The 12,851-nt window shown below is 50.3% G+C and overlaps 1 protein-coding gene across 1 annotated transcript; it reads left to right on the top strand.

Moving 5' to 3' along the window:
- Positions 1–627: 627 nt before the first annotated feature.
- Positions 628–1,032, top strand: LOC136499528 (uncharacterized). Its single transcript, XM_066495147.1, has one exon. It carries the CDS (start codon positions 628–630, stop codon positions 1,030–1,032), a length of 405 nt encoding a protein of 134 aa, XP_066351244.1.
- The last annotated feature ends 11,819 nt before the right edge of the window (positions 1,033–12,851 follow it).

Raw genomic sequence — 12,851 nt, 5'->3', positions numbered from 1 at the left:
ACCATGCCTCCGATGAGGAGGCGATCGGAGTGATCTTCAATGGAGGCTAGGACAAGGGCAAGGCCAAGCAGCAAGACCAAGATGAGGGCCCCTCCACGCTGAGGGGCAAAAAGAACAAGAAGGATCGGCGTCGACCGGCCAACTTCGATCTGGTTGCCGTGGCCGATCACATGGGCAAGCAGCCCCAGCAGGGTCTACCTGACCACTTCGACAAGCTCATGAAGAGCCCATGCACCAACCACGCCTTCCCCGTGAAACACCTCTACAAAGATTGTGAGCTCCTCAAGCGCTTCCTCCAACAGGCCGACGGGCCAAAAGAAGGAAAAGATAAGGAGGCAGCGGCCAAGAACAGAGGCACAACGAGCAAGGATGGGGACGATTTTCTCAACCCTGAGGAGTGCATCATGATCTTCGAGGGGGTCCGATGCCGTCTACTCCAAGCACCAGCACAAAGTACGCTATAGAGAGACATGCGTCACCGAAACGGTCGTCCCCACCTTCCTCCACTGGTCAGAATCTCTGATCACCTTCGATAAGAGGGACCATCCATCCCACGTCGCCAGACCAGGGCGCTACCCGCTCATCATCGACCCCATCATCCACAAGAAGTGCCTCACCAAGGTGCTGATGGACGGAGGTAGTGGCCTCAACATCCTCTATGTCGACACCCTCGACGCCATGCGCATCCCCTGGTTGGAGCTCCGACCAGTGAGTTCTCCCTTCCACGGCATGATCCCGAGAGCGCAAGCGTACCCGCTCGGGCAGATTGACCTGCCCATCACGTTTGGTGACCGAGCTAACTTCTGCTTGGAGGTGCTTACCTTCGAGGTGGTGGACTTTTCGGGGTCTTACCATGCCATCTTGGGGCGGCCATGCTACGCCAAGTTCATGGTGGTTCCCAACTACACCTACCTGAAGCTAAAGATGTCGGGACCGAACGGCGTCATCATTGTGGGTAGCACTTTCTCGCACGCCTTTACATGCGACCACGAGCATTATGAGCTTGCCACTGCTGTCATCAACTCGTCCTAGCTCCCATAGCTCGGGGAGTCGTCGACCCCAGCAGTCCCAGACTGTAACAAACCAGCCTCCTCGACAGCCTTCCGCCCACTCGAGGAAACTAAGGTGGTGGGGATCGACCCCACTGACCCAACCAAGATGGTGCAGATCGGGACCTAACTCCTGGCCAAATAGGAATGTGAGCTCGTCGACTTCCTATGCGCCAATCGCAATGTCTTTGTATGGAAACCATCTGACATGCCGGGCATACCACGGGAGGTCACCGAGCACACGCTGCGCCTCATCCTGAGCTCAAAGCCCGCCAAGCAGCGCCTACGTCGCTTCGACGATGAGAGGCATGGGGCCATAGGCGAAGAGATCACCAAACTCCTGGCAGCCAGATTCATCAGAGAGGTATACCACTCCGACTGGCTTGCCAATCCTATTCTTGTTAAAAAGAAGACCGAGAAATGGAGAATGTGCATTGATTATACTGGCCTCAACAAAGCGTGTCCAAAAGATCACTTTTCTTTGCCGCGCATAGACCAGATAGTCGACTCCACCTCAGGATGCGAGATCCTCTCCTTTCTAGATGCCTACTCAGGCTAACACTAGATCACAATGAAAGAGTCCGATCAGCTCGCAACCTCATTCATCACCCCGTATGGTTCGTACTGCTATGTAACCATGCCTTTCGGTCCAAAGAACATTAGCGCCACCTACCAAAGGTGCATGCAGCAATGCTTCACCGACCAAATTGACCTGCTCGATCAGCCCGATCAAACTAAGTGGCCAAAACCAACAATCACCGTCTATGTTGATGACATAGTGGTCAAAACAGCTCAAGCTTGCGACCTGATCGCAAACTTGGCGCAACGTTCGCGAACCTCCGAAGGTTCAACATCAAATTAAATCTCGAGAAGTGTGTTTTCGGGGTTCCAAAGGGGAAGCTGCTTGGATACATCATGTCCGAACGTGGCATCAAGGCCAACCCCAAAAAATCACGGCCATCTCCAACATGGGCCCTATACACAACATCAAGGGCATACAAAGGCTCACCAGCTGTCTGGCTGCCCTGAGCCGATTCATCTCCTAGCTCGGCAAATGGGGGATGCCACTCTACAAGCTCCTCAAAAAGACAGATGCCTTTGTCTGGACTGAGGAAGCTCAGTAGGCTCTAGAGAGCCTCAAAGTGTCACTAACGTCAGCCCCAATCCTTGCTGCTCTCGAACGGGGAGAACCCCTCCTCCTCTACGTCATGGCAAGCAACCATGTGGTGAGCGCCGCCCTGGTCATAGAAAGGGAGGAGCCGAGACACCACCTTAAGGTCTAGTGACCCATATACTTCATCGGGGAGGTACTTACTGACCCCAAGGTCTGGTACCCCTAGGTGTAGAAACTCCTATACGCCGTGCTGATGGCGACCTGGAAGCTCCTACACTACTTCAGCGACTACGAAGTCACGGTCATCACTTCATACCTGCTTAGAGACATCGTCTGCAACCGCGACACCGTGGGATAGATCTCCAAGTGGGCACTCGAACTCATGGGCCACAACATTAGGTATATCCCCTGTACCGCTATTAAGTCTTAGGCTCTCATGGATTTTGTCGCTGAATGGACGAAAGTCCAGCTACTGACCCCAAATATCACCCATGAGTACTGGACAATGTACTTCGATGGATCCATAATGGCGCTCGGCTCGAGGGCTAGAGTGGTTCTGATCTCCCCAGACAGGAGTAGGCTCCGCTATGCCATCCGCCTCCATTTCTCGGCCTCAAACAATGCCATGGAATACGAGGCCCTCATCAACGGGCTACACATCGCTATCGAGCTCGGCGCTACATGACTCTACGTCTGTGACGACTCAGAGTTAGTCGTTGGTCAAGTCATGAAGGAGTCCTCCTGCAAAAACCTCCTCATGGTAGCATACTGCCAGGAGGTGTGTAAGCTCGATTACAAATTCTAGGGGATCGAGCTGCATCACGTCCCCTAAAAGGACAATAGTGCCACCAATTTTCTCGCAAAATTGGCCGCCAGGTGGGATCTGTCTCCGGGCGGGATCTTCATCAACGATCTCCATGAGCCATCCGCTCGTATCCTGGAAGGTCTGATCTAGACACACCCTGACACCAACCCGGCGCTCGGGGGTTCCAACCTCGATGCTAAGCTGGCGCCCGGGGGCTCCTACCCCAGTGCCTCCTTGACAACATCGCCCACTAGCGTCGCCGTGTTGGCACTCGATCAAACCGACTGGCGAGCGCCGCTACACGCCTACCTCCTCGAGGAGGTTCTCCCACCCAAAAGGACTAAAGCTCGATGGATCGCTCAACATGCCAAGACCTTCATTGCGCTCGGTGATGAAGTCTACAAACAAAGTCCATCGGGGGTGCTCATGAAGTGCATCCCTACCAACTAGGGGAAGCAGCTCCTCCTCAAGGTCCATGCCAAGATCTGTGGACATCACATGGCCCTGAGGTCGCTGGTCAGAAATGCCTTTCACCAAGGTTTTTACTGGCCCACCGCACTACGAGATGCAGAGGAGGTCATCCGTAGGTGTGAGGGATTCCAATTCTATGCTCGGCAAACTCATTTACCGGTGTAGGACCTTCAAACCATCCCCATCACCTGGCCATTTGCGGTCTAGGGCCTCGACATGGTAGGACCCCTCAAAAAGGGCCTGGACGATTTCACTCACCTGCTCATAGCAGTCGACAAGTTCACCAAGTGGATATAGGCCAAGCCCATCACCAACATCCGCTCAGAAGAGGTGGTCAAATTCTTCCTCGACATCATCTACCGGTTCGGCGTTCCTAACTGTATCATCACTGACCACAGAACTAACTTCACCGAGAAGTTCCTAGACTTTAGTGATGGATACGGCATCAGGATCGACTGGGCCTCAGTTGGACATCCACGTACTAACGGACAGGTCGAGTGTGCCAATGGCATGGTCCTCTAAGGACTTAAGCCACGTATCTTCGACTGACTCAACAAGTACGCTGAGCGATGGGTTGCAGAGGTCCTAGCGATCCTCTGGAGAATGAGAACGATCCTGAACCGATCCATAGGGTTCACACCCTTCTTCCTGGCCTACAAAGCTGAAGTAGTGCTGCGCTCCGACCTCGACCATGGTGCCCCAAGAGTGAAGGCTTTCGACTACAACCAGGCCATGGAGGCTCAGCAAGACGCTATCAACCTACTCAAGGAGGCCCACAAGATGATCATCATTCGCTCTGCTTGCTACCAGCAAACTCTTCATAGGTACCACGAAAGGAAGATTAGGGGGAGGATCCTCAAAGTCGGTGATCTCACACTCTGGAGGACCCAATCAATGAAGGAGAAACACAAGCTCTCTCCACCATGGGAAGGTCCCTATATGGTGACCGAGGTGATCTGACCGGGTGCCTACTGACTGAAGGACGATAATGGCAACGTTCTCACCAACACTTGGAACATTGAACAGCTACGTCGTTTTCCCCTAAATTCGGTCTTACCGCTTTTATTCAAACACTTGCTCCTGTAAAGCACCCTAGCCTGAACACTTTTGGCCTGGGTCACTTGGGGGCTCCATGAGGGTACAATACCACCTCTTTTTTTTTACTATCACATGGTAAAAACTTTTCACCCGAACGAAAGGGCGTTGCCCGAACGAAAGGGCATTCCATTCCTTTGATTACCCTACGTGACTTTGTTTTTACTCCTAACTGAGCGCTCCCCGCCATGACCTATGGTTATGAGCAGCCGAGCCTCGTGGGCCACGCCTGGATTCTTAAAGTTGCAGCCTACAGAATGAACGGGTAGGTGCAAAAAAGAAAGGATAAAAACAAAGCTATGATAGGATAAAAAACAAGGAATAGATAGTGATTCTATCACAAAGCAGAACTGATATATTCATTGATACAAAAACTATTAACACAGGGGCTCCCCCACGAACTTAACGGTTACATTTGCTGACTACTTCTACTCCAAATGCTACTGTGGCCGCTCAGCAGCATCAGCTAATGCCAAAGGTGAGGCCACGGCACATGCCGCCGGACATAACCACCACCACAAGGGCCTCGCCCGGTTCTGCTCCCTCGACTTCGACAAGCGCAACAAATACCTCAAGGGCGTCGCACCCATAGATGCTCAGCAGAAGAGCATGGAGCTCCGGACCTTCTCATGTAGTCGAGGTAGCTCTTAGACAGGGACGTTGCCCATCGAAGTATGGCCGCCGTGGCTGGAGGATGTCTCATCAAACTTTATGAACTGGACAACCTGAGCGGCTGCAAGGGCAAAACCCCCTACCAGCGTAGTCCTGAGCGACTTCCCCTCTAACAAGACTCACCCGAAGAAGATTCGCCAGAAGAAGTCCACGTGCGGCTCCATCCTGACGAAAGCCTCGCAGATGGTGAAGAAGCCAACGACGTGTACTACCCTCTAGTGCACCACCTCCTTCAGTGGAAGTAGCCCCTTCTCGGCAAAGGTGGTCAGCACCACCGCATCTACGCTGGATGACCTCTAGCTCGACATTGCACTCCGAAATCATGAACAGGTCTGTGAGTTCTCCATTCCCTCTCCCTTCCCCTATTTAAGGAGGAGATGCAGCAGTTGAAGAGGGGCAAAGGATTGGGGCAAAACCCCCTCTCCCTTCCCCTATTCAATGCGGACAAGAATGCGACGAGACGTGTCCTGACCGATGGGATGTGCCCTGCCCGACAAAATGTTGCCTAGTTGGACAGAACGTGGCCTGGGCATGGCCCACCACTACTGCACGACCAGGCATGGGAAACAAAGCATCGCCATGCATAGGCGGCCCTCCGCCTTCCCAAGTAGACTTGGAAAGGCCCAAACTATGGGATCTCCGCCCAGGAGAGACCAACAGGCTTCCTGAGTCAATCGGACAGCTCAGGCAAACATTGAGAGATAGGTAAAGAGCAGAGGGACACCCCATGTAGGCCATGCTGACTTCATCACGAATGATGAGCGCGGATCCTGGTCGGACATATCTGATAGGAGCTCTTCGAACCCCGTCACTCGAGTCATCAAGGTAACATTACCAACCCCCACTATTTCTTTATATGATCATTCATTCATCTACTGCCATTCATACATTTATGCAATGCATTCACACATTCATCTATGCATGCATTCATTCATTCCATACATCTGAGGCATCACATATGTAGTTAAATGCATCACAATGCTCCGTGTTGCGTCACGAAGCGGCAGTTGCCTCATTCAACATGAGCAACGACCGACCGGGATTCAAAGGCCGGCCCACAAAGGGCTCAAGGCCGCCTCACGTCAAATAGAGCCAAGGGATAAAACATAGATGAGCCCTGAGCGGCCCTCGCCTAGTCTGCCCTGAAGCAGACATGGTCATCTCAACCTTCTCATTTGATCCTAAACCTCGAGCCATGCCCATAGAATCTCCATCGAGAGGAGGCTAGCGGGCCACCCGGGTTAGTCTACAGAATGACCTAGGTATCTACCGTGTTGCGGGTTAAGGAGCAGTGGAATGCCACATGAGGGCTATGCTGACCCCATCATGAACAACGAACCTAGATTTCACTCGAACGTGCCCATTAGCGAGCTCACCTAGTGTGTCACTCGAGCCATCGAGGCAAGCGATGTTAGCTCAGCCCCTTCGGTTGTGAGAAACCATGGATGGGGTAACACATGAAACTCAACCGACCCCTACCAAGCCCAATGGGGCTTAGGGGCTCAAGACACCCAATGCCTCGGCTACGCCTGGGTCCGCAACTCTAACTCGCCCGATCCCTCGACACGACCGACGCCTGGATCCATGACTCTGACTTGCTAGATCCCACAGCATGCTCCATGCTTGGATCCGCGACTTCAACTAGCCCGATCCCTCGGCGCGCCCGACGCCTGGATCCGTGATTCTGACTTGCCTGATCCCTCGTTGTGCACAGCGCCTGCCTTCAAATGCCTCGGCATGTCCAACACCAAGATCCATGACTCTAGCTCGCCCGATCCCTCATTGCGCACAGTGCCCGGATCCACGACTCTAACTCGCCTGATCCCTCGGCACGGCCGATGCCTAGATCCATGACTCCGACTCGCCCGATGCCTCGTTGTGCATAGTGCTTGGATCTGTGACTCTGACTCTCTCGATCCCTCGGTACGGCCGATGCTAGGATCCACGACTCTGTCTCACCCAATCCCTAAACTGCCTCGGCTACGCCTGACGCTACGATCCATGACTCCGTCTCGCCCGATCCCTAAACTACCTTGGCTGCGCTAGACACCAAGATCCATGACTCCATCTCACCCAATTCCTAAACTGCCACGGCTGCACCCAATGCCAAGATCCATGAGTCCATCTCGCCTGATCCCTAAACTGCCTCGGCTGCGCCCGACGCCAGGATCCGTGACTCCATCTCGCCCGATCCCTAAACTACCTCAGCTGCGCTCGACCCCAGGATCCACAACTCCATCTTGCCCGATCCCTAAACTGCCTCAGCTGCGCTCGACGCCAGGATCCATGAGTCTGTCTCACTTGATCCCTAAAAACTGCCTTGGCTGCGCTCGATGCTAGGATCCACGACTTTGTCTCGCTCGATCCCTAAACTGCCTCGGCTGCGCTCGACGCTAGGATCCGCGAGTCCATCTCGCCTGATCCCTAAACTATGTCGGCTACACCCGACACCAGGATCCACGACTCTATCTTGACTGATCCCTAAAACTGCCTCGGCTGTGCTCAACGCCAGGATCCGCGACTCTGTCTCGCCCGATCCCTAAACTACCTCGGTTGCGCCCGATGCCAGGATCCGTGACTCTGTCTCACCCAATCCCCAAACTATCTCGGCTATGCCCAATGCAGGATCCGTGACTCCATCTCGCCTGATCCCTAAAATGTCTCGGCTACACCCGACGCTAGGATCCGCGACTCCGTCTCGCCCGATCCCTGAGAACTGCCTCGGCTACGCTCGACACCAAGATCCACGACTCCGTCTCGCCTAATCCCTAAACTGCCTTGGCTGCGCTCGACACCAGGATCCACGAGTCCATCTCACCCGATCCCTAAACTGCCTCGGCTGCACCCAACATCAGGATCCACGACTCCATCTTGCCTGATCCCTAAAACTGCCTCGGTTGTGCCCGACGCCAGGATCCGTGACTCCGTCTCATCCAATCCCTAAACTGCCTCGACTGTGCCCTACGCTAGGATCTGTGAGTCCGTCTCGCTCAATCCCTAAACTGCCTCAGCTACGCCCGACACACACGCCCGCTGACAAAACCCCCCAGGCGATTCTGTCCAAATCGCCTAGGGGCTCGGGGGCTACACCCGTGGGTGCGCTCACGTGCACCCGCTGACGAAACAAAGCTTTCCCCGCTGGCAACACGAAAAACCCCCAGACAATTCTACCCAAATCACCCGGGGGCTCGAGGGCTACACCCGCGGGTGCGCTCGTGCGCACGCGCCATCAAGACAAAAATTCCCCAGACGATTCTACCCGAATCGCCCCGGGGCTCGGGGGCTCCTGTCGGGTTCATAAACCCGGGGTCGCTCATGGACCGGCTTCTCAGCAAAGGCTCGGCACAGTAGACGACGTTGCGAACAATACGTAACTCCTGGGCCGACCCAAAAACCTAACGACAGGCCAGAAGGACAACCCAACCTCCGACCGGAAGGCCTGGCCAAAGAGGAACGGCGCCCGCTTCTGACTCTGGCCCGTCTCTCCGACCGGAAGGCCTTGCTTCCGACTTCGGCCCGCCTCTCCGACCGGAAGGCCTGGCCAACAACGCTTCCGAATGCGACCCACGTCTCCGACTGGGGATACATCGAACCTCTGCTTATAGCTCTTCTCCGTCTGGCGCAGTCGGAGCCAACTGGGACCAACCGACCGGGGACGTCCACTCGGTGAGGACCAGGAGACGGGCGGAGCAAGTAAAGCAGGACGCTCAAGTCAACCGTAAAACCAAGGACCGTACCTTGTACACCTGCAGGACAGTACCGACAGGACATGTTAGAAGGGTGCCCTGCAACCATCCATGCATGTCAGAACCCAAGCAGTGTTGTGGGCGCCGACATTTGCCCTACAGTATTGTAGGCGCCATCAGCTCCCATAGCATGACAAACACAGTAAGGCTCCCCCCACATGCCTCTGGGCATCAACAGTGTCGTATGCACCATCATTTGTCCTACATGGAGAACACGGTAAAAACCTCCCACATGCGTCTGACATCAACAGTGTTATGGGCGCCTACCATCATCTTGTACCCGACGGCGTGGGCAACAAGACTTAGTAGCATACGTACTCTCATTCTCTGTCTCTCTTTCACTTGTAAAGGTCGTCCCCTTCATCTATAAAAGGGATGCGCTCTCTCCCAACAAGGGGGGCCATCAGTTCCCTCACATCGATTCACCCTCTGCTAGCTTTAGACACTCTAAAGCTACACAGAGCGCACGCTCGAATACTTAGCACATAGCGGAGCTCCCATCACTCTCGGCCCTTCAGACCAGAGTCCGACCGGACCTCTTGTACCCCCATCTTTCTCCTTCTCGTTTGTAACCCCACAGCAAACTTCGAGTACCTGGGCTCAGGAATAAAGTCACCGACTGACTCAAACTAGACGTAGGGCACGTTGCCTGAACCAGTATAAACCCTGTGTCATTGAGTGCTTCACATCCGATCACAACGTACGGCAAAACTATAAATATTTACGTGTTGGTCACTTTCTGCACTGACACTTAGTTTCTGCAACAAAAGTTTTAGCATACCATACTAGAGGCAGAGAGTGAGAGATTTCAACTAAACACCATCAACTCTAAAACAATCTTTTGCATGGAAGCTTACCCTATGAATGATTTGATCCCCAAATCATCTCATATTTAATTTTGAAGCTTTCTTAATTTAATATGCAACTTGCCTGTTGTTTATGTTTTCCATAGCCCTGATGTTCAGAGATACTCTATCGTTTAATTTTGAATAGTTGTTGTATGTTGTATCCTCTTCATGGCTTTTTGGGGTTCTACATTTTAGTCAACTTGTGATTGAGGTTACTTCGTTTGGTTAGGACTAATCTAAAACATGCTGTACATAGAAGAAGCACTGGAATGGAAATAGCCACATTCTCAGGTCTGTAGTGTTCATAGTGCTTTATAGGATTTAGCAGTCCTTTAATTTGACAGATTCTTAACTTGGTCCAAATTGTCCGATTGCATTTCTACCATGGTGGTCAGTTTACAAATTCAGCTGTTCCCATAATCTGATCTCCAGTTCAGATAATTCAGTTTTATGCTTGTTAGCCAATAGTGTTAATCCAGGAGCTGACTGTCTACTCTTATCTATTTTTGTCCACTGTTGTTTAGTCTCACTGTTGTAATACCCATGATATGATGCCTATTTATCTCATTGATTTTCTTCATCTCTTGTGAATTCAGCTACTGCGGCATTAGTGTATCCGGCACCACCACCACCAGCAGATGCTGCTGCGGCACGAGTACGAGAGCGGAACTTCTGACAACGTTGAGATTCATCTCTTCGGCAACCAAAAGCATTTAAGCACTGCTGCCCCTGATACTGTGACATGAGAATTGTCCCATAGTTTCTGAAAATTCTGCAACTCTTCTATAATGGTGGATAGATTTGATGCGGCCTACTGACCGGAAGCATTCTGAAATAATCTTTCAGTTTGAGAACATAAAACTGCTGAAAGCGTTATGCGGAAGTAATGGTGAACGGTTCTGCAAAGTAAATAACCCTGTTCGCTTGATCGTTTCTGTGGCTTATAAGCCGGCTGATGCTGTTTTGTTCTGAGAGAAAAACACTGTATCATGGCTGATACGATCAAACGAACAGGGTGATTGGTTGTAGTTACCATCATCATATCTGTTGGGTGATGGACTGATGGCAAGAATAGTTGTGGCTGATTTTGCCCTTACTTTGATCCTGTTAATTGACACTGGTAGAGAACAGAGCTTTACTCCCGGTGGGGAACCCCCTCTAGTCCTGGTTCCCCACCCGGGAGCAAGCATCCGGGACTAAAGGAGGGTCCTTTAGTCCCGGGTCAGGAACCGGGACTAAAGGAGGACATTTAGTCCCGGTGGGTAACACCAACCGGGACTAAAGGTGCCTCCTGACATGCCACGATGGCCGGCACCTTTAGTCCCGGTTGGTAATACGAACCGGGACTAAAAGTTTTTTTCTTTTTTCTTTTCTTTTCATTTTTTTGTTTTTTTTTCAAAATAGGTTTTCGAAGTCATATTGTACGCTGTTAATTATACATTTATACGCGCGTATAGTATGTTTCGGTTCAAGCACAATGAACGTATATATATACACACGCATGCATGCATCATATATATATTTACATGCATGCATGCATATGTGTATTTTACATTATATTATTTCATGTGCATATATTACAAAAGATTGCATTACAGTTGTTGTGACATAACAAGTTTCCTCTCATCCTCTAGCTTGGCTTCAATGGCAGTGTTGGGTCGAAGTAGAACTCGCCCTTGGAATCGATGACCTGCTCATTAAAAAATCCGGCTATAGACTCTTGAATTGCTTTGATTTGGTCTTGCCGTATGACCTTTTCCTCCAACCATCGAGTCTACAGGTTTGAATTAAAGGAAAATAAATTAATATATATACATATATATATATATATAAAGACATAGTAACACAATCAATAATAATAATTAAATGAATAGTGTATTTTTAACGTACTTTGAATCTCTATGTAGGAGTTCTTTGGGAGACCACCTTGATAAACTTGTAAACATAGTAACCACAGTAGTTGTTTCCCTGTTCCTGCCTCAGACACCACTTTACGAGAAAAAGATTTGTCATCCAATCTGGTGATTCGGTGAAAGATATATGTTTAATTAATAAAGATGATGCGATTCAGGGGACTTACTTTCAAAGGGATTACATTCAGTGGCGCTTTGCATTTTTCCATGTGTTGTTTCTCAATAAAGGTTTTCCAAACACTGCCCAATAAAAAATTTGCCACGTCATTAGATATAGTTAATCATCATGTTTGTGTGTATATATAGTTGCTAGAGATCCCGAAATTACCTCTGGATAATATCTATCATATCTTGGTAGTCTTGTTGTGGTTTTCTCATTGAGTCATAGATTATCAAGTGACTTTTCACCAGATCGATGTCCATCAATATCCAGTGATTGCTGCATGTGTTTATAGGATATAACGCATAACACTCATTAATTAACTAGAATCAACATATGAGCCATTAAGGATGATCGACATGATTAACACTCACTTGAAGTTATAGGGAAAGAGTATATCCTTCTTGTGGCGTTGGTTCACTAAGAAGTTCATGAGGTTACTCTCTGACTTAGACTTCCAATTAGTCTTTGGAGTAATTGGGTCTTTGAATACTATATGGGGATCAACAAAACCAATTTCATTGCAGCCTTCCTTTCTGAGCTCTGTCATTGTAAATCTACATATATATAGTACTTGTTAGGATAATTTATATGCATATACACACATATGATGAGTTTAATAATAGATCGAAAGAATTATTACTTACAGGCAATAGCAGCTAATGATAACTTTGTCCAGAGAGGTCAGGTGGCATAGTTGATGAAATTCTACAAAGTCAACATACATAACATCATCGTCACAGAACCAATGTTCGTCTCTAATTCTGACACCAACACAGAAGTCTCCACCGGTAGACGCCTGCATGTACCACTTGTTTAGCAGGTACATTTGCGTCCCCAGATCAGATAAGGCTTGAGGGTTGTATAGACTCTGGCCTAGTACAAATTTTTTCTTCCAAATATCAACCTCCGCCGCACTCTCAATGTTTCCATCACCAAACATCTGGTAAAGGTCGAGACCAGTCTCATCAAGAAATT

Source organism: Miscanthus floridulus, chromosome 13 (genome assembly GCF_019320115.1).
Source record: "Miscanthus floridulus cultivar M001 chromosome 13, ASM1932011v1, whole genome shotgun sequence".
NCBI classification, from domain to species: domain Eukaryota; kingdom Viridiplantae; phylum Streptophyta; class Magnoliopsida; order Poales; family Poaceae; genus Miscanthus; species Miscanthus floridulus.
This window is presented reverse-complemented; position numbering and strand designations above follow the sequence as displayed.